General features: G+C 43.5%; 1 protein-coding gene across 2 annotated transcripts in view; it reads left to right on the top strand.

Annotated features, from left to right (window-relative positions):
• The window catches only part of LOC101166941 (kalirin), a 68031-nt gene that overhangs the window by 14779 nt on the left and 29033 nt on the right, over positions 1-24219 (top strand). For both annotated transcript variants that reach the window (XM_023964367.1, XM_011482977.3), the window contains exons 2-33: positions 5251-5325; positions 5408-5522; positions 6052-6244; positions 6329-6552; positions 6623-6938; positions 7595-7717; positions 7803-7994; positions 8092-8223; positions 8298-8432; positions 8527-8619; positions 9629-9751; positions 9930-10046; positions 10119-10193; positions 11477-11599; positions 11730-11782; positions 13705-13852; positions 13946-14142; positions 14226-14323; positions 16475-16638; positions 16724-16843; positions 17587-17666; positions 18949-19087; positions 19371-19505; positions 19626-19779; positions 19921-20036; positions 20299-20421; positions 20735-20917; positions 21050-21174; positions 21264-21330; positions 21406-21515; positions 22364-22433; positions 22517-22606. In XM_023964367.1, coding sequence (XP_023820135.1) covers positions 5251-5325; positions 5408-5522; positions 6052-6244; positions 6329-6552; positions 6623-6938; positions 7595-7717; positions 7803-7994; positions 8092-8223; positions 8298-8432; positions 8527-8619; positions 9629-9751; positions 9930-10046; positions 10119-10193; positions 11477-11599; positions 11730-11782; positions 13705-13852; positions 13946-14142; positions 14226-14323; positions 16475-16638; positions 16724-16843; positions 17587-17666; positions 18949-19087; positions 19371-19505; positions 19626-19779; positions 19921-20036; positions 20299-20421; positions 20735-20917; positions 21050-21174; positions 21264-21330; positions 21406-21515; positions 22364-22433; positions 22517-22606 — 4208 coding nt within the window. The remainder of the gene's footprint in view (positions 1-5250; positions 5326-5407; positions 5523-6051; positions 6245-6328; positions 6553-6622; positions 6939-7594; positions 7718-7802; positions 7995-8091; positions 8224-8297; positions 8433-8526; positions 8620-9628; positions 9752-9929; positions 10047-10118; positions 10194-11476; positions 11600-11729; positions 11783-13704; positions 13853-13945; positions 14143-14225; positions 14324-16474; positions 16639-16723; positions 16844-17586; positions 17667-18948; positions 19088-19370; positions 19506-19625; positions 19780-19920; positions 20037-20298; positions 20422-20734; positions 20918-21049; positions 21175-21263; positions 21331-21405; positions 21516-22363; positions 22434-22516; positions 22607-24219) is intronic.

Here is a 24219-nt window from a genome sequence, read left to right on the forward strand (position 1 = left end):
GTCTCTGGACCTGAAGCAGGATGAACAGGAACAGGTTTATAGTTCATGTTATTTCGTTTACCTGGGGGACTTGAACTTTGGTGTTTGTCACAATCTGGCCCCCATTCCAGAATTTCCCCGTCGACCAGTCCACTCGGGGACTGTGCTCACACAACCAAGGATACCCCAGGACCAGCTGCCTTGAGGAGCACTCGAATAGGTGAAATGACATGAATTCAGTATGGTTATTTATGGACAGTCGGAGAGGTTCAGAGACGTGAGTGATGGTAAAAAGACCTCTTCCGTGAAGACCACGGGCCTTGATAGGTCTGTCTAGGAGACGAGGTTTTAGTCCTAAACCGACTGCCAGCTTCCAGTCCATTAAGCTGACGTCAGCCCCTGAGTCTATGAGTGCTGTGAGAGCTGTGGTGACGCCGTGGTGGGTCACCACTAGGGGCGTGAAGCTCCGTGTGCGTCTGTCTGCAGCGGTGATGTGACTCACCGTCGCAGGGTTCTTCATGGGGCGGGAGAAAACCGAATGACCGTGCTCTCCGCAGTAAAAGCACAAACCCTCCCGCTGGCGGCGCCGTCGTTCCTCCGCCGTAAGTCGCGCACGTCCCACCTGCATGGGTTCGTCACTGCGGTCCGCTGAGGAGCGTGGCGGATCAGCCGTGAAACGAGGGAAATCCCTCCTATCCGTGAACTCAGCCCCGTGAGAAGACCCGCCCCCTGAGGGTCCGCTGCTGCGTCGGGAAGCCAGCTCACGGATCCGGTTGTCTGTTCGGATGGCCAGACCGATCAGGGAGTCCAGACCCGGAGGTAAGTCCAAAGGTATGAGCTGCTCCTGGATGCGCGGAGCCAAACCCTTGAGGAATACGTCATACAGCGCCACCGAGTTCCACCCGCTCTCAGCCGCTAAGGTGCGAAATCGAATGGCGTAATCACAGACGGAGTCCCCACCTTGGCGTATGCTGGTCAGCTCCCGCGCTTTGTCCCGGCTGGTAGACACCGGATCGAACGTGATCTGAAGAGCCTCCTGGAATGCAATGAGAGACGAACAGAGTGGAGAGTCGCGAGCCCATTCGGCCATGGCCCAAGCACGAGCCCTCCCCGATAAATGGGAGATCATGAAGGCGATCCGAGCTCTGTCTGATACAAAGGCATGGGGGGAATGTTCAAAATGAACGGAACAGTCTGTCAGAAAGAGCTTACATAGTCCCTGCTCCCCCGAGTAACGATCGGGGGGGGGCTATCTTGATTTCCTGAGTCCTGGCAGGCATGGTGGGAGAGGGAGGAACAGGGATGGATGCAGAAGCACCCGGAGGTGTGGTGATCCAGGGCGGACCCTGGCGGAGATCCTGAACATGGGTGGAGACCTGCACCATGTGAGATGCCAGGGCCTTCTGGAAGTCCTCCTGCTGAGAAAGGCGGGCCTCCAGGCGTTGCAGAACTGAAGCTAAATCGCTGCGCTCTGCTGAGTCCATTCTGGCCTGATTGTACTGACACAAGGCAGGACACAGGGCTGGACTCAGATGCAGAGTTTTAGATTGTTTTAATTTCTTAAACCTTGATAAACTTGGCTTGGCTTTGTCAAGGAGAAAACAAGACAATCAGGCACAGGACACAGGGAAACTCTGGCTATAAATACATGAGGAGGGGAAGCACAGGTGGAAACGATCAGGGATGATGAGGCAGGCTCAGCTGTGGGGAAACAGACAAGGGAAGGGAGAGGAAGGACTGAAACGAGAGGTAAACCTACAAAAAAAAACAGGAAGTTAAACACGAGACAACAGAGACTGACAGGAACTTGACGAGACATGACACCAACGGGACCCAACAAATCGTTCACTTTACTATCCTACCCAATTCAGCATTTTTGGTAGTTGAAAGGTGTCGAGTCAATATGGCTGCACCATCTTTTAGACTATGCCTATGGCCTCTCCTTACCAGTACATTTAGCCCTTGAAACGGAGAGTTATAGAAAAATATTGTCTTCGAATTTGGACGTTACTCCCACTCAATGACATAATCAATAATCACAGGTCAGCTACGTTGCTAAAACAAAAAATCATTATTTGCATTTAAATGTAAACTTCTGTGCATCAGAGCACACCCACATTAAGAAAGTACTTTTTCTCCACATTACAGCGCAATGCAGATCACGCGATTAGCCCTTGAAAAACTATATCAGACAACCCTACCTCTTGAAATGCCCCTACAATTGGAGGAGCAGTGAGAGGCTGTAGAGGTAGGGTAAGAATTCGGCTCTGGCCTTTGTCTTTGCTGTTCAGAATTCTATAGTCGACATCAAAAGTTCTTTATAAAAAGGGGATCCTTGGCCCTACAAAATGTAAGCAACGTAATGAACCTGTTCATTACGTTTGTGTTGATGTTATTTATACATTTATCATTATTATAATGTAAAACAGTTTTTTTATTAATACATTTCATGTCCTATTTAATGCAGGCATGATGTCCTTTTTAACCACACAACAGTGAAGCAGCATATGCCATGTATCAGGGAAGAACAGGAATGAACAAGTTGATACTTATTAGGTCTCTAGGGTGTCTATACTACAGCAATTTAAAAAAAAGCGACTAAACTGTGTAATAGGTCTTCAAAAGCCAAGCTGGTCTGTGATCTCTCATTGACAATGTCTTTGTGTCTTTTGGAAAAAATGGCATACTGTTGTCTGTAAGTAGAATGGAGCAGAAACAGGCATCATCCCTAACCCACAAACAGTTTTTTTTTAGCCTTTAACCTCTCCTGACCGGAGCTAATATTTAAGATAACCCTCTACACATGCAGTCACAGGGCCCCAGTTAAACAAAATTACCTACTGTGATAATATAACCAAAAATGCAATGTCCACATATGTGGATACCAGGCCTTAAGAGGTTAAAATGTTTAAGTGTGTTTCAATCTATTAATTTTTTTATGCTACTTGTGATCCCTAATGGATTATCTTGTTTCTTTTAATAAAAACAGACTATTTGGAGTTTTAGTTTGTTGCCTGCTGTAGTGTTCGATAAATACATGTCAGACAACTGTAGTTGAATATTTGAAATTTGGAACCAAAAAGGAAATATTTGGAAATGTTTGTCATTCTGTTTTACCATTTGTGTCTTGCATCGTTACTCTTATCACTCCCTCTTTTCACCACATTTATGTCAAGGTCATGTCGCTTTTGTTGTTTGGTCTGTGTTTGAAATTAAAGAGTCAGTCGGTCTGGGTCTGAACTGTCAGTCTGAGCTGTGATGAGACAGATGGAGACGCCTGTGAGGAAGCAGGCCTGGATACATGTTCCACTTCTCCTTGTTTGTAGGTTTTCTCTCCGAGGGTTATCACTGCTTGCTGGGCTGCTAATGTGAGACGTTTAATGCCCTCAGTGTGTGTATGTGTTGGATTAGCTTCCTCCCGCTGTGCAGGATGAGCTAACACATATGGGAGGCTTGTTTGCACACCCATATTTGTATCTGTCTTTAGTCCAGAAGCTGTGGCGGGGACCCTGCTTGACATCATCCATTCCCCACATTGCCTTTATACAACCGCATCCCTAAAACAGATTTAAACCAGAGCCCATAACCCATTCTGAAGGTCAGTTTGTTTAAAATGTCCTCATAAGGCTCCTATATGTCATCGGTCCCCACAAGGATAGTTGTACGAGTACACACACATCCATACTGAGCTGAAGAGATTCAGCTTATTGATTAAAGCATCAGTTTGCTCTTCTCTGAACTTGCTGGGCTCATTGTGGCGGATGGGTGGAAGTGGTTTAAAATAAAGTGAAACTAACAGTACCATCAGTCTGCTGAGCTGAAAAAGTACTATACACAAGATCATTTACATCAACGTGCTCTCAACAAGCTATGTTAGCAACCAGTTCACAGGCAAATGTAAAAAAAAATGATGTGAATCTCTTTTCATATAAAATGAGCAAAAAGCTTTTATCCTTCTACTGGTTTCGGAACAGTGGTAGTATTGGGTGGGATTAATAGCATTTTAGGCAGCAAGGTTAAGTCACTGCTACTACCAGCATTTGTTTCTTTGTCTGTTTGTTTAGCAATTACCACAAAACAAGTATGTAAAGGAAAATCAGTTAAATATGTAGTGACTTCTTTGAGCACAGTGCTGTATTAAGCTACGTTCACACCACCTTTGGCAACGTGCGTTGAAGCTACCACTTTCAATGAAAAGTCTATGTAAACACACAAATTGGTCTTTCACTTCCAAAACTCTCACATGGCTACTCCAGTTTCTACACCTGCTTTCGGGCTCTACGTACAAAACGCGCAGCCCATGAACATGCGTTGATAATTAAACCAGGTAAATCAGACTCGGATTTGGTAGTGACGTATGGACGGCTTCCCTTTTAATTTACAGAAGTGCCGACCATTTGAAAATTGTTAATGGAAGTGAAATTAATATTTGTGATTTGTTTCTGACTGGAATTATACAACACCAAGTCTCGGAAAAGAGCTATGAAAGAAAAAACTTTGAGCAAGATTTGCCAGATTTGCACCGCTTCGACATTTTGCGCCAAACCCACATTAAACCCACAATGGGTGTCACAAGCTTGGTTTTGTTAGTAGCTTTACTGTTCTCTGTGAAGGTCTAAGACATCTCTGCTGATTACTCAGTTAGCCCCCATTATTTAAATACGGTAATAAAAATTAAAAAAACATTGTCCATTTTACCCTGATCTATTTTAAATGCTCCAAGCACTTGAGGGCTATTATTTGTTGCTTCATTCTGTTGGTTTTATCCAACACTTTGGCAGGCATTGAAACTAAATATGAGTTGAAAGACAATGCCTAACAAAGTGAAGTTTAGTTGTAGGCTATCTGATCACTAGTAGCTTATGTCAAAACCTGACTCCTCCTCAAAAGTTGCATGTCAAATTCATTGGGTTGATGCAATCTACATTTGCAAACTAGTGTTTTCAGTAGTCTTGAATTTACTATATTGTGCTCTTCCAGCTCATTGTCAGTAATCAATACTGTGCTGAGATAAGGTTGTTGTAGCTCAGTGGATTAAGTAGCCTGCCTGCCAGTTAGTTGGTTGTCTTTAGGGCGAGACAACATTTCCCTGAATATCCCCATATACAGTAAAAGTGCCTGCTAATGGCCATGTAAAAAATTCTTTTTTTGCCGTACATCTAAAAGTTAAAATATATATTGCATTATAATTTCCACAGTCCTGAGAGTCAGCAGACTTTACCCTGGTCTGGACATCAGCCATCATGTAATGATACCTTTATTTTCCTCTAGGTTCTGGTAAAGGGGAGTCTGTCCGGGCGGTCGATGTCTTGACGGTGCTCAGAGAAAAAGTGGCCTTTGTGTCGGGTAAGACCCAGTAACAGTGCTTTCAGTTTCAGTTTTGTTTCCTCCAAAAGTGCAAGGCTCAAAGTTGCCGTGTGTTCTTCAGGTGGACGCGACAAACGAGGTGGACCAATTCTCACCTTTCCTGCTAGGACCAATCACGATCGAATAAAACAGGAAGACCTCAGCCGCTTGGTTACTTATTTATCAACTATCCCTAGGTACGCCAGAAGAACTTTTTCTGTGATCTTTAGGTTAACACGTCTTCTTCTAAAGCTACGTTCACACCGAATGTGATTTGTGCATTAGGGACATCCAGTTTCAATGATAAATCAATATACCTGCACGACTAGCGGCAGCGCATTTTGATTGTCGTGACAACGCATTGCAGGAGAAATTCTTTCCAGAGTTTAATTATCTGAACTTTGGCAAAGAATTTGCTTTGTGTCAGCAAAGGGGTGAGGCTAAAAACATTGGACAGTAGCTCCTCCCACATGTAGCGGGAGCATCAGGTTGCTGAACACGTTTTTGGAAAAGCGTCGAGCAGTGAATATGCTGCATGTCAAAATAGAGGCGTCAGACACGTGTTTGCCACACGAATTACGTTCAGTGTGAACGCATCAGACCTGTTAGGAGCAGTTTTAGCTTAACATTTTCATAAACTGTTTGAGTCAAAGAAGGATGGCAAAAAGACGACAGTTTGACAATAGCGTGAATTTGGAAATGTGTCATCAACTGCTTCTCCGTCAGCGAGGATGTGCGTGCCCGTGGCTTTACCGTTGTGGTGGATATGCGGGGCAGTAAGTGGGACAGCGTGAAGCCGGTTCTGCGAACACTACAGGAGTCCTTTTCCTCAAACATCCACACAGCACTACTCATCAAACCGGACACCTTCTGGCAGAAACACAAGACCAACCTAGGCAGTGCCAAGCTGAGTTTCGAGGTATTGAACAGTCTGTAAAAATAAAAGCTTGGCTCTTTTGACGGGGACTTTACAGTGAGCAAGAGATCTGTCATTTATCTTCAGACCAGTCTGGTGTCAGTGGAGGGTTTGTCCCGACTTATTGATCCCTCTCAGCTGACCGCTGACCTCGGAGGTTCATTGGAGTATGACCATGTGGAGTGGACTGAGCTGCGTCTTGGTTTAGAGGAGTTCTCAGGGGCTGCCACACAGCTACTAACCCAACTGGAGCAGCTGGAAGCCGGGCTGAGCCGCATACCCGAGCCTCAGGACATTGATGAGGCCCGCAAGTGAGTGTTTAATTCCGACTTTGAGTGTCTCCCTGTGAGGATTTAACTAACTGTCACAGTGTCTGTCCAGACTCTTGGAAGAACACACTCGCCTCCGCAATAGCATCGCCACTGCGCCTGTTGATGCCCTCGACCGAGAAGGGAAGTGTTTACTTCAGCGGATGCGCCTAGGTTCATCCCACGGTGAAGCCTCAAATGAGAGTGGGGGTGGTGGGGGAACTTGGTTGTCAGGAGGAGCAGATTTCCAGAGCGTGGCGCCGAAGGTTTCGTCTTTATTGGACCGGCTGCAGGGGGCTCGCAGTCACTTACTGCAGTGCTGGGGTGATAAGAAGCTGCACTTGGACCAGGCACTGCAACTCCACCTGTTTGAACAGGATGCTACCAAGGTTTTTCACTTTCTTCTGCCTGTTTGGCTGCTAAAAATCATTTGATTTAAAAAATGTTCACAATTAGAAAACTGACATTTTTCTCTTAACTATTATTTTGCGTAAACTTAAACGATCTAGCTGCATACCCGTTATTTTTAGCCTATTGGGCATTTTAAATCTATTTTGGTACATTTAGTTTAAAATATCTTTGTGTCATTATACACACTATATATTGTTGTTCGTAAGTGCTTTGAGTTTTTTTTTTAAATTGAGATATTTTACAAAGCATTCTTTAACACTAATAATTAGTTATCTCTACTCGTGGCCAACACTGTCAGCTAATTAGCTAATCATTCATGTTAGCATTAATTTTTCTCTTTTTAGCCTGTGTACCATATATTTTGTAGATTTTTCTTCCAAATTCTCTATTATTTACAATGTTATGACTTTAATTGATTGAGATTAGGAACACTATTAATTTCAAGTATATTACATTTGGTTTTTGCTTTTAATCATTGGAGAAACATGTTTTGGTGTTCACATGTTTTTGCAGTAAACACAATTGTTTGGAACGTTTTTTTTTGGCGACATTTGTCTTGCATAAGTGGACCAGAACAGCTGTCTGATGTCTAAAGTCTTTCTCCTTCTACCTGTCATGGATGTCTCTGCCGCAGATGTCAGAGTGGATCGCTCACAGTAAAGAGCTCTTCATGCAGAGTCTGGCAGAAGTCGGTCAGAACCACCAGCACGCTCTCGATCTACAAACGCAGCACCAGCATTTCACCGCCAACTGCATGGTGTGGTCTTGTTTTTGTGTGTGTCTTTTTTTTAATTTTTGGAGCACCAGAACCAACCCATCTGTTTGTGTGTGTGTTGGTCCAGAACGGCAGTGTGAATGTGGACAGTGTCGTTACCGTGGCAGCAAGGCTCGCGGAGGCCGGCCACTACGGAGCAGAGCGGATTGCTTTGGTGTCGTCAAAGTTACAGGACAACTGGAAGTCAATGACAAGTGCTCTGGAAGAGCGGAGCAACATGCTTGCCATGGCAACCGGTTTCCATCAAGGGGCAGAGCAGGTGATTTTTTTTTTTTTCAGGCGAAAACAAACCTTCAGGGCCGTCCATCCAATTTACAGACACATCATGCCCCGCCCTCCTGTTTGTGTCTGTCTAGTTTCTAGCCCGAGTGGAGGGATGGGTTAAACTGTGCTCTGAAGGGCCATTGCCATCAACAACAGCCGAGCTGGAACCTGCAATAAAAAAACACCAGGAGCTCAATGAGGAGATTTCAGCCAACTACACACAGGTATCTACACACACATGATTTTTGTCCCTTTATAGTTCGAACACCAATTTCCTTTTGTCCGTGTCTTCACACAGGTCAGTGAAAGCGGTAAGGCATTGCTGGAGGTCCTTCAGCGTTGCCCCACAACAGATTCTGACGAATCAGCAACCAAACCAGATTTCACTGCGGCCACACACACCATTATGGGGGTTCTACACCAGGTGATGCAGGTAAGGGTCATCGTAACGACTTCAAACAATTCAACCAGACAACATGAAAGAAACACGCCAGAGCACTGATGTCAATTTTTTTTTGTGTGTGCAGGGTCATCACGAAGTAGAGGGAGCATGGCAGCATCGTAAGCTCCGCCTCCACCAGCGCCTGCAGTTATGTGTGTTTCAACAGGATGTTAAACAGGTGGGGTTATGACGGTCCAAACTTCAAATTACAATAAGATCCAAACTCTCACCATTTTCTAAATTTCTAAATCAAACATTCTTGATTATTCAGATCAAAGCTACGTTCACACCGCCCTCACCAACGCACTTTCAAGTGACCACTAAAAAAAAAAGGGCTATGTAAACATGCGCAAATTTGCGTTTTGGCCTTCATCTTTCAAAACTCTTGTGTTCACAAGTAGCTACGCACATTTTTAAGACCTTTTTTTGGGTTCTACATGTAAAAACGCAGGGCCATTGCACGCACACTGCAAGTTAAACCAGACTGAACTTTGACCAACCAGAGACTTGCATTTGGTAGTGGCGTTTCTGTGGCGTCCTTTTTAATTCATGGAAGTTCATGGAATTCATGCCAACCGTTTGAAAATTGATCATGGAGGATACATTTTATGACAATTATATATATATTTCATATATCAGAATAGAGGTGTAAAAGAAAAAAACCTGGATTTGTACCGCATCAACATTTCGCACCCAGCCTCTTGAGGATCAACGTAACTTTCCAGAATTAAATAAAATTTGTACGCCTTAATTAGCAAAAGTTTTAACACAAGATGAAGATTTTGATTAAGATACATTAGATTTTAGATTCCCTTAGTTTGTTAATTGAAATTCTCATTTATTATATTTATGTCAGCTTCTATTAAAACAGATAAACATTTTAATTTTGAATTTTTAGAGAGATACTTTAGCTGCTTAAAACCCATCTGGATCAAAATCAGACATTAGATTTGGCTTTGCCTTTTACTTGTAATTTAAATCAGCTTTCACTGATACGGACAGGTGGTTTGACAGGGAGCTTTAATTCCGAATGTCCTTCCTAACAAAACCCTGTATTTTATCCGGGCTGGAGATGGGGACCGTAGATGACGACCAACAATAAGATCTATTTTCAGGTCTTGATAATGTATAAATTATTTGGCTTTAAATTAATATCCAGATTCTCTTCCCAACTGCTTCTGTTTTAGGTTTTGGACTGGGTGGAGCAGCATGGAGAGGTTTTCCTGAACAAACACACGGGTGTGGGGAAGTCCTTGCACCGGGCACGGGCGCTGCAGAAGCGACACGATGACTTTCAGCAGGTTGCACAGGTAAAACACAGATATGACACATGACTTAAGGTTGTAAAATGTTCACTTTTCTTACTTTCAGCAAAAGTTGTGGAAGTGAAATGTTTTGCACTGTTTGTGTGTTTTCATTTTTTTTTTCCCTGTAGCAACAATGAAGGTGCGATAATACATCTGCTCATTTACATTCTATGTGATTCAGAATACGTACACCAATGCAGAGAAGCTTCTGGAGGCAGCAGACCAGTTGGCGCAGTCTGGAGAGTGTGAGGAAGAGGAGATCTACCAGGCAGCCAGAGACCTGGAGCTGCGAATGCAGGTACATATGAAAGGAAGAAGATGTTTAAACGGTGCAGTATAGAGTGTCTTATATTGTTTATGTGCGTTTCAGGCCTTCATTCAGCGCGTTGAACAGAGGAAGCTGCTGCTGGACCTCGCCGTATCCTTCTACACGCACACAAAGGAGGTAGCACACACCTTTTTAGTATTTCAAATCATTCTGAGCTGCACTTTAAAGTAAGGCATCTTCTTATAAATCAGGGGTCGGGAACCTTTTTGGCCAAGAGAGCCATAAATGCCACATATTTTGAAATGTAATTTCGAAAGAGCCATATAATAATGTAGTGTCCCTTCCCCACACTGAGGCACGGAGACTTAACCTCTTTTAAAGTTCTTTATTCCGATTACTGCAGACCGCAACAAACGCCGTTCAATTAATTCAGCAACTCCTGAATCTCTCCAGCGAGACGAGAGCGCTTCTCCCAACTTTATATTCACCTGCTCCCGCTGCAGCCCTCCCATTTCCCTTATTCGGCCCATAGCTGAACCCCATTGGTCCAAACTACCTAACAACAGGCTGAGCGACAGAACTGAGGGCCAATCAGATCTCTGCTTGACGCGTTCAATGAACTCCAGAACTTTTAACGCGGCCCAACAGCCATCCAACTCAGTCCGCGACAATTTGTTTAAAACTAAATATACAAATGAATGTGTGCATTTGATTTAATTTCAACATTTTTAAAGTACAATAAGTCTGTGGATTCTTTTTAATAACATTGTTATGCTGTTTCTAATAAATGATGAGTATTTCTCGTGGTAGTTCTGCTGATGGTCTAGTCTGGTTGATACGTGGTGAGTTTCTGCTTCGTTCAGGCGTTGAGACTTTAAACGTCATCGTAGGTCTGAATGTTCTGTAGATGTGACAAAGACTGCTCACATGCAGACGGGGAGCCAAACACACACTCACACGCTGCAGTGAGTGACAGGCAGCGGGTTTTACGTTTTTACAATCCCTGCGCGATTCACCTGCTGCCTGTCCCCACAACACCTCAGCCCCACCCTCTGCTTTCTCCCTCACACATCCCGTCCCCGCATCTGCGCGCTCTTTCTCAGAGACGGGAGCGCGTAGTTTTAGGCACGTCAATTCACAGGTTTCCAGCTGGTACAAACTCTGTGAAATAATAGATAATAGTAACTGATAGCGCTGGCGCAGATTTCTCTCTCTAAGCACTGCTACTACTGCGCGCCTCTGGCATCGCATCGCGCCCGAGAAGGACTGGTCTAATGAAAAAAAAAACTATAATTAAAGATTTGTCTGCGAGCCACATGTGACCATCAAAAGAGCCATATATGGCTCGCGAGCCATAGGTTCCCGACCCCTGTTATAAATGATAAAAAGAAATTCTCGCTGACTTTTTGTGTTTTTCTCCTCTTACTTTTTTTCCGACTGCCTCCTTCATGTCTCCTCAGCTCTCTGCATGGATGGAGGGCCTCCAGAAGCAGCTCTCCTCAGACCTCCTCGTGTGCCCGGACACTGTGGAAGCTCTGCAGGCTTTAATCAGCCAACAGCAGCAGCAGCAGACCAACACTCAGGTACCGGCAACGCCTTTGACCGCAAGCCCCACCTTAGACCTCTGACCTGAAGTCTAACAACCACCTATCACCGCCTGACACTTTACCTCTAACCCTCACACTAACCTCAAAGTCTAACCCTGACCCACAGGAAGCTGCGATGAGTGTCATCCGGGAAGGAGAAGACCTCATCCTGCAACTCAGGTACACAAAAATGTGTGTCTCTGTTTCTTTGAGGGCATCCTGGGTGTCTCTGGTTTTCTGCAGCGAAGGTCACTGTGATTTCTGGAGTCAGTGAATGACACTTCCCGAGATATCTTTGTTTTTTACTCTCTGGTTTTGATGAATTATGGAAGAGTGTATTTTTTTTATATTATGCGCAAGGTTGGAGTGCACTTGATTTATAGATTAAGCGCCAGCTACGGTTGACCTTGCTTTTAAACTGCACAGATGTTTGTTTTTCTGCATTTTGTTTCACTGGCTTATGTAAAATCTACAGAAAATCAGTGCATCCATTAGTTTTTATACATCCCATAAAAGGTTGTTTTCCGTCATTGGTTGTTTTTTTTTAGACTGGAGTCTGTGTTGCTGTGCTTCCTAGACAATGCAGAGCCAGTGGCTGCATTTGTGTTTTTGCTTTCCGAACATGAACCTGGTGTGACTGACAGGGGGCCAAATCAAAAAACAACACATTATCAAAATCACCACTGAAACACCTTACTAAACTACACAATCCTCATAGTACCACCTCCCAAAAGTGCAGATTCCTGCTGCCTAAGCATATTACAAAACCGGGGAAGAGGGCACCTGAAAAACCAACAACAACAAAAAAGGAGACCAGAGAAAAGTTCCGGTTCCTGCAGCCAAAAGGAGGTGAGAGTGTAACATGGAGAACCCCTCTCCAGAAACATGCGGGAAGTAATGTCTCCCTGTGACAGGACATATTACCACGGGGGACGAACGGTGACCATCCCTAGAAATAAGAAACAAGGAAGCCTCCTCAGAGACAAGACACAGGAAGAGGAGAAGCCCAGGCGACCCTCTTCGGGACAGGACTAATGAAAAGGAGCAGACCTAGTAAGGACACATGAAGTGGAGCGGCCCCTGCGACCCTCCTCAGCAACAGAACACACGACGAGGAGTGGCCCCAGCTTCCCCCGTCAGAGCAAGGACACATGAAGAGAAGACGGCCAGGCAAACCCTCCTCTGGAACAGGACAGGTAAAGAGAAGCCACCCCCGTATCCCCCCTCAGAGACAGGAAATATGAAGAGGAGCATCCCTGTTTGCCTTTCTCTGGTACAGGAAACACACGAAGAGGAGCAGCCCTAGCAACCCTCCTAAGGAACAGGACACGTAGATGGTCCAAGCAATCCCCCTCAGGAATGGAGAGGCTGGATGTGGCATGGCGTAGCTTGAAAAGGGCTGCGGGACATCTTTGAACAGACGTTGCGTGGTATGCCAAGATGTGGACAGCAGTGCCAAGAACCCCATCGCTGCAGTAGACATTGTCCTGCTGCGTCCAGAGTGGGGCAACTCAAAACATGAGCATAAACATCTCTGAAACACCAAACTGAAGTGCACAGTTTTCACACTTTTAAGACAGATTTTTTTCTTGGTCTGCAGTTTCCAGATGGGCTAGGATGCACTCATTTTTCTTTTCTAGATTATTAGCTTTTTAAGTTAGTCAATTTGTATATCTGTTTAAATCGTATTATTTGAAAGAAAATACAGCTTTGGGGTTGAATTAACATCATAATGCCAGATTTTGCATGGTGTAACGTCTTTTCAGTGATGTTCAGCTGAGCTGTGTGAAGCCAGTGTGCTTGTATTCCAGATTTCATATCTGATCACTTTTTGGTTTTGACTTTTCCTGGAGGGCATTGGTGTTCCTAGTTTCTAGATGAACACTCATCCAGCATCCATTTCATCTATTTTTTTATTCTTAGGTTTGTGTAAATCATATTTTTCCTACATCACATTAAACTGAAGAATGACATTGTTTTTTGGTTTGGCATCATCTCTGATTTTTGTCTGGTTTGGGCATCGTCTGTGTGGTTCTCAGAGCCTGGTTTTTGCTGTCTTTGTTTTCAAGCATTTGTAACGTTTTGGGCTTTGTTTGTTTTAGGCCTCAGGGCAGCTCGGTGGCCCATGTGGAATCGGTTTTGCAGCAACTGGAAGAGTCTCATGTTCAGCTTGAGGAACTTTTTCACCAGAGGAAGATCCGAGTGGACATTTTCCTGCAGTTCCGCATACTGCACCAGTGCACGCTGGAGGTATAATTGAGTCGGAATATATTGCAAATGATTCCCTCTTCCCTTCTAATTAGATCAAAGTTTGGATTCTTTGCACGTCTGTGTGTTTCCTAGGTTACAGCTGAGATGGATGCTTGGAAAATGGACTTGGAAAAACAATCCCAGGAATTTTCCTCGGAGAAGGTCGCCTCAAATCGGCTTGCTGAAACCAACCAGGACAAGCTGACCCAGGATAAGCTGGCACTAGGACAGTCCCGGCTTGTGGAGTCCAGCCCGGAAGCGTTAACACTAGCACAGCAGCGGATTCACAGGTGAGCAGGCCCGAGTTGCGGCACACCTTTAGCCAGAAGCTGCTTTCTGCCAAACCTTCAGTGACGGACTGACTGATCTCCAGGCACATGGAACGGAGGCTGGCGATGAACAACATGATATATGAGGTCATCCAGCAAGGTCATGACCTTCAGCAGTACATCTCGGAGGTGCAGGCATCAGGTAATCGTCTCGAGGTTACTGTTTGCCCTACAGCTATGCCTGATTTAAAAAATAAACAGTGGTCATGTTGTAGAAGTAAAAAGGTTTGGTTAACCGTCATGTCCGCCCATGTGTTGAAGTGTCCTTGGGCAAGACACTAAACCCCGCATTGCTCCTGGAAGTTATCTGTCCAGTGTTCAGCAGGGGAGTGGATGGGTGAATGGAACTGTGACTGTGATACTATGTTCACACCGGACTCGGTGAAAAGTAAATGTAAATGCACGATAATGCGCGTTTCAGACCTAAGCGTTTAAAACTAGCATTCATGCATCACTGCACACGTCTGTTCTGCCATCTATGTACAAAATGAACTCGTGTAAAATGTTACAAAACAGTTTAACTTTGACCATTCAGGAACTTTGATTTGAAAGTGACGAATGCTTTACATCTTTTTTAAAACACGGAATAATTGCGATTCGTGCCCGGACGGAATTCTATAACACCAAGTCTTTCATTAGAAGCTGTGTAAGCACTTTGTGTTGTGCTTTTATAGGAAAAGTGCTTTATAAGTAAAGTTTGATTGATCGCATTGAAGATAAAACCTGGAGCAAGATTTGCAAGGTTTGCACAGCTTTGACATTTTTTTTGTGCAAACCTCTTCCAAATGTAAGTATATGCGCTAGTATCGGGTAGCGACAGTCCAGTTTGAGCGCAATATACAAAAAGCACAGTCTTGATCGCGCGTCACATGCCCATATGTACGGAGCATAAATAGCTTTGTGCCTACAATGAAGGCAGTAGAGCGCTTTCTATTACATGCCTTTCCCCATTCATTTACCGTTTTAAACTCGTGATTGATTTGTTCAGATCAGAGATTTCTGTTTGAATTACAACTTCTTGATCACAATTCAAAAGAATTCTTTTGAAAAAATTTGATGCGACTCTTATAAGCTTAGGTGTCATTTTGTGTTAAAGGCTTCTGATCCGTTCTGGTTTTTTCAGCATTCCTGCAAAATTCCCAATGAGATTTTATCATTCCCTAGCTGCCCCAAACAAACATTTAAGCGCAAGTATCTATTTTTTTTTTCCCTTTAGGATTTCTGTGACCCAGATTGTGGCTTTGCAGGGTTTCAGGGTTCGCTTGTGCGTTCCTGCTGCTCCCCAAATGAGCTGCAGATGTGCCTAATGGATTCGGGAGATTTTAGGGAGATATTTTGTTGTAATGCATGCTGAATCTTTGCCAAAGTTGTGAGGGAATGCTCCAAAACTCTTGGAATAAGTGGCTTAAATGGACAGACCCCGGGACTTCCGTCATGTACAAACAAGTTCCTGTGGCGCATTAGTGATTTTTAGGATTGTCTAAATGAGCTCAGAGAATACTGGTGATGGTTCTTGAGGTTTCTGAAGCGCTTCCGCCAGGCCTCAAGGGGGCTTGTGGAATAGTAGCTGCTTTTGTTCGGGAGGCGGTGACAGTTTTAAGTATCTCTTTGTGGGTCCAGTTTTTTCCCCCAGTTTCTCTAAAAAAAGAGAACTCTTGAAAAACTTGAAGGATTCCTGAAAATACCCTGCCATGGTGCAGATGTTGTAACTCCAGTGACAGGGCAGGAGATTTGTTAGAATATGTCGTCCATAAATGTTTGCTGTTTTTGGTTTTTAGTCCAGGGTTAGCCGTTTGCGCTTCAGGGGTTTTGGTTTCAAACGAGGGGATCAAGAAGGATTAAGAATATTAACCGGGATGGGATGAGGTTAAATACATAAGATGGAAATTTATTTAATATTGCGGCAGAATGAAATGTTTGGTAGCAATAAACTCATTTGAAAACACGGTAAATTGTAATTGTATCAAGAAAATAGACACAGAGGAAGTCCTGAGCTGCGGTGCAGCCAATTCTGTAACGCAGTGATGATATTAGGGGTGGAAAGGGGGGCAGAGAGGATAATGGGTGAGGGGGGAAAAGGGGGACGGGGGGGTTACTATGGAAACTGCTCTCTGAAGCACACTGCTGGTCCCCATGGAAACCAGGGTATTGAATTTGCTATGGAGACACACACAGGCAAACACACTCATCCATGCATGCAGACACGAGCACAGGTGTACTCAGACGCACACACGGATTCATCACTGTACCTCGGAGCACCCACAATGCCGTCTGTTTGGAATATGTGGCCCAGGTATCGAGCTGTCAGACGTGGAGGGTGGGCTGTCCTCTCAGGTGGAGGAGCTGCAGCGCCTCCTGCAGGACAAACAGAAGGAGCTGCAGCAGATTGCCGATCACACGCATACGCTGCTGGAGCAGAACCTGCAGCTGAGACACCTCCAGAGCCAGGTCAAGCAGGTAACAGGCAGAAAAGGGGTCACATTGACCCGCGCTGACTAAAGAGCAGAGATCCCACTCACTGCTCTCTGTGCCTCTGTCCCAGGTGCTCGGCTGGATCTCAGAGGGGGAGGTGATGCTGTCCTCCTGCATGTTGAATTCCAGCTGTCTGTCAGAGGCGGAGCAGCTGCAGAAGGAACACGAGCGCCTCCAACAGGCCATAGAGGTTACTGCACAACCCCTTTCACAGTACACCCCCAAAAATAAGCAAGATTTGTGTGCATCTATAGTTCTTATTTCCTCTTTTCAATTATTTTTTTTCATTCTAATCAAATACTTCTATTCCCACTTTAAACATGATATGGTTTAAGTTGAAATACTGCAAAAAATTTCAGTTTGAACAAATTGTTAACACCATAAAAAACTGCTTTGCAAGATTTTAGTTAAAACATCATCTCAAAATAAACACAAATGCGAAAACACATACAACAACACACACACAAGAAACGAAAAAACCAATGCTGTCCTAAAAAATGGAGAAATTACCTTAAAGATGAATGACAGGATAAAAAATATCATTTTGAATGGATAGATTAACAAGATATTATTCCAGATAAGAGACACAAATATTTAACGTAATTTTAAAAATGGATCATTAAGCATAGAATCTAATAATAAATTTGCTTTTCCCCCGGTCCAAATTTTACAGCAGCAGTTGCTGTTCAGGCTCCTGAATCAGTTTGACACACGAGAAATCAAAGTATGGACAAGTCACTGGCTTGGTGAAGCAGAGTCCTCAGAGGCGTTCCGTAAATTTCTGTGACCCTCATGCACAGGGTCAGGCTGATGTGTCACGTCGATCACAGTGGACTCATGTGTTGGTTACCATAGAAACCAGCCTTGGCCACAGATTCCTTCAGCTGAAATACCAATGGAGCCCGGTTCATATTCATGCCTTGTCGCCCTCAGGCTCTGCTGCACGCAGACTCCCTGCAGAGGACTCATCAGGTGGCGCTGGCCCTGCAGCAGAGAGCGGAGCTGCTGGTCAGGTACGGCTTCTGCACACTAAGATCACCTCTGAGCAATAATTGAGTATACAATTATGGTATATGTGAGAAAAAAATTATAAGATCAAAAAAGAAGTTCACAAAAGTTTACACAACTTATTTACATTTATTTGCATTTCATTGACTGAAATTAGTATTTTCCAGAAAGACTTTGCACTTTGTGGCAAAATCCTTATTTGCAGCACCAAAGGTCGGACATTTCTGGTAGTTAAGAAGCAGGTTTCTGTGCATATCAAGAGGAATTTTGGTCCAGCAAGCTGAGGCGGAAACGGATACTCAATACGCTTGTTTACTTTTTAGAATATTGATTTAATTAAGGTTTTTATTAGCCGTGTTAACTTTGAAATCAATATAAGGGCTAAACAAAAGATAACTGCTTTTTAAACTGTGCAAAAAGCTCTCCTGCAGTCGTACACTCAAGTATGAAATGAAATTAACCAAATACAGGTCAGTAACTGTGAGTAATTTTCAAACAAGCATCACATCTAAACAGATCATTGTTAAAGCATCAGTTGTTTCTGCAGAGTCTCTTAGATGTTACCCTGTCTCGTCCTACCCCCTCTCATAATCCCCCTCAGTGCCTTATGCCATCGATTTGCCTTTGAGACTACCATCTGAAAGTTAGCAGACAGAACGAAATGCTTTTTAGTTGTTCCCAAAAAGCATTTTTCTAGAAAAGTTCGCCTTACACTAAGGTTTGTATGTAATGGTGTCCTTCATCAAGGAACACAAAGCTGATAGATCTATCAATATAAACTGCATCCACTGCTACCTGGTATGAATAATGTTTGGAAAAAAGGAGCAACTCTAGAGTCCGTCACAGCCAGAAACACACTTCTTAAATATCTTGACTGTTCCTAGAAATCATGGTGACCCTTATCCAAGCAGCACAGCAGACATTACTGAGTTTTACAGCCGGGGTACAAAAACCAGGCTGTGGGTTGTGGTTAGCAATCTTGCCTTATGGTTTGAAAGCCATGGTTCAAATCCGGGTTGGGACCTTTCTGCTTGGACTTTTGCATATTCTCCTGTTGTGATCTAATTGAACTGTCACAGTCAGAGTTCTTCTTGTTTCTCAAAACTCCAGTCCTGTTATGTCACAGAGTCAAGTAGCCTACAGATAAACGATTAAACAGTCAAAAAATTTAGAATGTGTTATAAATACAAATGTCAACAAATATTGTCTGATAAAAACCGTTTTTTTAAAGGACCAAACTGATTTAATCTCGGTTGAACTCATGTTTGCTTTGACTTCCCTCCACAGGTCTGGCCACTATGATCCAGATGCAGTGAGGTCCTGCGCTCAGACTGTAGCGCTGCATTGGCAGACACTAATGCTCAGGATTGAAGACAGACTCAAACTGGTCAATGCGTCGGCTGCTTTCTACAGGACATCCCAGCAGGTAACACTGACCAGCCACACGTTCAAACGCTGGAAAAGGATTAGGTCAATTGACACCGTCTATCTAATAACTGTCAGTTTATTGTAAACAAACATCAGCTCTTTTAATGTGAAAAAACAAGAACAATTAGTTTTGTACACATGTTAACTACGACCACCAAAAAGGTGTTGGAGAAGATACAAAATTGACCTAAGTGCTTGGTTGTTTCAAAATCTGACCTGGTAAATGGCAGGAGGAATGGAAGATTAGCCTTTATTTTTAAGAATCAACCACATGTTTCCAGGTATGTGGGGTCCTGGAGAGTCTGGAGCAGGAATACCGCAGGGAGGAGGACTGGTGTGCAGGAGGAGAGAGGCAACCAGAGCAACTGCTGCCGCTAATCAATAAACACATGGAGCAGAAGGAGGCTTTTCTGAAGGTGAGGAGAGGACAACAAAGATTTGATTCATTAATACTCCATATAAATCTGCTTTAAGTGCCAAAGCGCATTTCTGAGGTAAAAACTGGGGTTTGAATCCCGTTATTATCTTTTTGACAGGCCTGTACTCTTGCGAGACGGAATGCAGAAGTTTTTCTCAAGTATATCCATCGCAATAGCGTCACCATGGCAAATATCTCTGGCCATAGCATCACTGTCTCTGGGGTCTCTGAGGTTACTGGCCATTCCAGAGTCCCTGAACAACAGGTCAAAGGTGAAGAAAAACAACAACACACATTTAGCTAAAAACTCTAACTAACTAAGTAACTAACAAAAAAAACAAACAACTGCAGCGACACTGGGATAGAGCCTTGAGGGACACCCTGACTAATTGACTTACTAATTCTATGCAAAGGTATCCTTAGTGAGCTGCTCCAGAGGGAAAACAGAGTTCTTCATTTCTGGACTTTAAAGAAACGCAGATTGGATCAGTGCCAGCAGTATCTGATGTTCCAAACCCACGCACAGCAGGTAAACTTCCTCAACAAGGAAGTAGGGAAAATATTTGGTTTACTCTTTTGTTTTTCTGTTTTTTTACTATATAAAAGTCATTGCTAGCTAGCTATTAAGAAAATGTTAAAGCTATTAAGCTCAGTGTGTTTAAAGATGTACAGAAATATCTTGCACTGCTCTGGAACTATATTTTCTTTGGTGTTCAGATTTACCTTCATGCTTTAAATTGAACTATTAACATACCTTATCTATCAAATCTATTTTTTTTATTTCTTTGCAGGCTCTTGATTGGTTGCAGCAGTCAGGTGACCATTACTTGGCCACACATACGTCACCAGGTGCAACCATGGCTGAGACACAGGAGCTGCTGAACCAATACAGAGAGTTCTGCATTTCTGCAAAGGTGGTTGTTTTCATGCTTTTGTTAACACGGTTTACATTTTAGCTGCTAATCCATCGTTAACTGAGCTTTGATGGAAAATAATTAAAAGACAGACAAACAGCGATGTTTATACTCTGTCAAAATGTAGAGCTACAAGCTACAAGCATGGAAATGGAAAGTGACAATAAACAATACAACACAATCAGGTGTTTCTACCTTAATGAAACAATAAATGCTCGTCCAACCATCCAAACTTAATAAAAATATAATACAGCTTTTAAGAAAATATAGTTAAATAATTAGTAAGTTTTAAAGATGGTGACATTTCTTCTAGCACACACAGGAGAAGGTTCACCTGCTGATCCAGCTGGCTGAGAGTATGCTGGCTAAAGGTCACACCCACCGCACTGAGCTCCGCCGCTGCGTTTCAACAGTGGATAAGCGCTACCGTGACTTCTCTGTCAGGATGGGACAATATCGCCACCTGCTAGAGACAGCGCTGGGAGGCTGTTCTCAGGTTGGAACCCCTAAACATATTCGTTTTTTACTTCAAGTTCTATAATTTTCTAATCAGCCAAGAAATTTGATCAAAGAAATCAATAAAAGATAGAGAGACAAACCCTAGATGAACGTACAATGACCTTTTCAGGACAATAAAGACCTGGAGCTGGAGCTGATCCCCAATAGTCTCTCGGACTCTGACCCAGAGGTCAACCTATCTGACCCAAGTCACCAAGTCAGTGATGAGAAAAGACGGTCCGCCCGCAAAAAGGAGTGAGTACCCAGTAAACGTTTATTAATGTCTGCAAAGCTGTAGAACACAACTTCTTCACAACTTCGAACTTCCATTTGTTTTTTTCCAGGTACATCATGGCAGAGCTCCTTCAGACAGAACGAGTCTATGTCAGAGACCTGCAGGAGTGCATAGAGGTTTGTCCCTGGACAGTCAACATTGTACTTCTTCCTTCTAGTTCCCGCTAACAGTCATGCTATCTCCTGGCACAGACGTACCTGTGGGAGATGACAAGCGGTTCAGAAGATGTTCCACTCGGTCTTGCCAACAGTCACTACACTGTGTTTGGAAACATTCAGGACATCTACGAGTTCCATAACAGGTACAGCTTAACATGAAGGTTAGGTTGTACTACGGTTTAGTATATGATTCTGACCAAATTGGCTCTCAAAAGGGGCCCACAAAAGTCTCTTGGTTGCTAGTAAACACTTCAAAGCTGCTCTTGATCAAGTTTAGCTGAGATGTCGTTTCTTCACCAATCTAAAATACCAGTTGTCAGAAAAACCCCGTCTGGAATGTGATGTCATGTAGAGGAAAGAAAGGGACAAAATCATCTTCAGACCTGCCATAGTGGAACCCTTGAAAGAGGGATGATTTGCCCAAAAGAAAGAAACCGCAGCGTCGCCAGTAGTGTGCCTTGGGGTACCCATTGGTTAGGTAATAATATGAAGAAGTCAGCATTTGCAGTGAGATTTAACCCTTGTGCTATCTTAGATGACCCCACCCTTACATTGATGTGTTCTCCCTACCATGACAAAGGTGGATAAAGGTGGAAAGATTTCATGTAATCCATGGACACCAGCGAAGATCACAAATCATTGAAGAAAAAAGGTTCAGCGCACTGTCAAGTGGGTCTAGATGACCCAACTCCCAATGGTAAAGTGCCTAGGATAGCACAAGGGTTAAAGAAGAACCATGTCAGGTAGATTGTGAAAGTGGAAATCCTAGTGTGTGTTAAACATTTGTTTGAAATAATTAAAACTTTTACATTGTTCAAGCAAATGCAACAGAGCGTATACCATCCTTTACATCCAGAGTATAGTGATGCTGGAGGTACTAGAATAATTTACTTAAGTGTATGAACGTGGGAAGTTTACAGCCAGGAAGTCTCTGGTAATATATAAGACAGTGCGTATTATCTTCTTTTCACATAGTAACTCTGTTTTCCAGTATTTTCTTAAAGGAGTTAGAGAACTACGAGCAGCTTCCTGAAGACGTGGGACACTGTTTCGTCACCTGGGTAACCACAACAGTTCCATGTATTTTTTTAATGAAAATCCACATTGCAGTCTAAAGTCTGTCTCTTTGGTTATTTCCCTACAGGCTGATAAGTTCCACATGTATGTGACGTACTGCAGAAACAAACCAGACTCCAGTTTATTGATCCAACAGCATGGAGTGGGATTTTTTGAGGTCAGTTTCTTATTTTTTTTAACACATATTGGGATTTTTCATTTTTTTTACTAAGACACCTTCAATGTCTTGCTAAATGATCTGGCTCTACTTTGGGGTATCCCGGTTCATCGAGGCGCCAACAGAAGGAAACTGAGCAGGATGAGATTCAAATGTTGACTGGTCTTCCTGAAAATGCATCTGCTAATGGAAGATCAAGCATCTCCGACGCTTTGAGAAATGCCCATAAAACTAATTTACCAGAGTGGGCAAGTGGACTCACTTTGGCCATATGGATAATGTTGAACACATCCGCCTGAAGGATTCCGTAGAAAAAACTTCACACCGCTGCCTCAACGCGCCTTTTAGCGACCACTTTCAAGGAACAGTCTATGTGAATGCCTGTCGACCAGAATTTCAAATTCCACGTTCAGAACGCTCGCTGTGCAAGAGTTTAAGTCCAGTCGAGGACTCTGCGTACAAATTGGCCGTTCGTTGATCACCAATCAGGGACTTGGATTTAGTAGTGACGTGTGGGCAGCGTCCTTTTTAAAAACACAGAAGTACCAATTGTTAATCTTAATATTTGCTTTTTTCTGCCCGGCCGGAATGTTATGACTTCAAATCTTTAATGTATGGGAATAGAGCTGTGAAAGAAAAAACCTGGAGATTTGTGGGATTTGGAGTGCTTTGACTTAGTCAATTAGTAGGGGGAACAAGCCCCTTACTACTTGTAGGTGGTGGACATGCGCTTGTAAACAGTAAAAATATAAAACAAAAGAAGACGACACCACTCCGTGCCCTTCCGTGCTTGTCCACCGTGTGAACATCGCTAGCTGAATGCGCGCTCATGAAATCGCATGTAGCGCATTCTTAAACATGTCACACTGCAGGCAAAAAATGCGCAAACCTCTACAGGACATGCACGTGACCCACATGAAATATTAAGGTTGTAGACTGCTGGGTGGAGCTAAAATATTCATGCTTATTTTTTTTCTGTGGGCATGCTGTGGACAATAGGTTGTATACAACACGTAAGGGTAAGTGAGGGTGAAGTAGGGGAAAAACTTATGGATTTTTATTACTTTTGACCCACCCAAATCCTATGAACTGTGCTAGGAACACGAACAGGATTGGTGTTCACATGATAAGTGTAGGGTCCTTGTGGTGCAGTTTGTGGGCATCCTATGGACGTCCTACAGGCACTTACGTTTCACATGCAGGCTTATGCATGCACCCCAGGCAGTTGAGTGTGGTCCGTAAGGGGCCAGTTCCTAATGACTAGACTGTACGTCCTAATTCTGTACAACTTGCATTAGCCTCACGAATACTTCATGATACACTTACGACATGCACATTCCATTTTCACGTCCCCCACAAACACCTCAACACACTTGATGCAAGATACACCTGCACCCCTCTTAAGATGCGGCCGGTCCTCTCTACGACCCTCTACGGGCTCAGACTACCTAAAAACCTGCAACGCCCGTACAGGTCAATAATGTTACAGGTTATTATAGCTGGAGAAAATAAGGATGTAGCAGACATTTCTTTTCTTCACCTCATTTATATGAATTAATGAACTCCAATTTTTTTCACCGAGAGGTTTGTTTGCCTTTTTGTGCCCGACAACT

This window comes from Oryzias latipes, chromosome 2, assembly GCF_002234675.1.
Source record: "Oryzias latipes chromosome 2, ASM223467v1".
Taxonomy (NCBI): Eukaryota; Metazoa; Chordata; class Actinopteri; order Beloniformes; family Adrianichthyidae; genus Oryzias; species Oryzias latipes.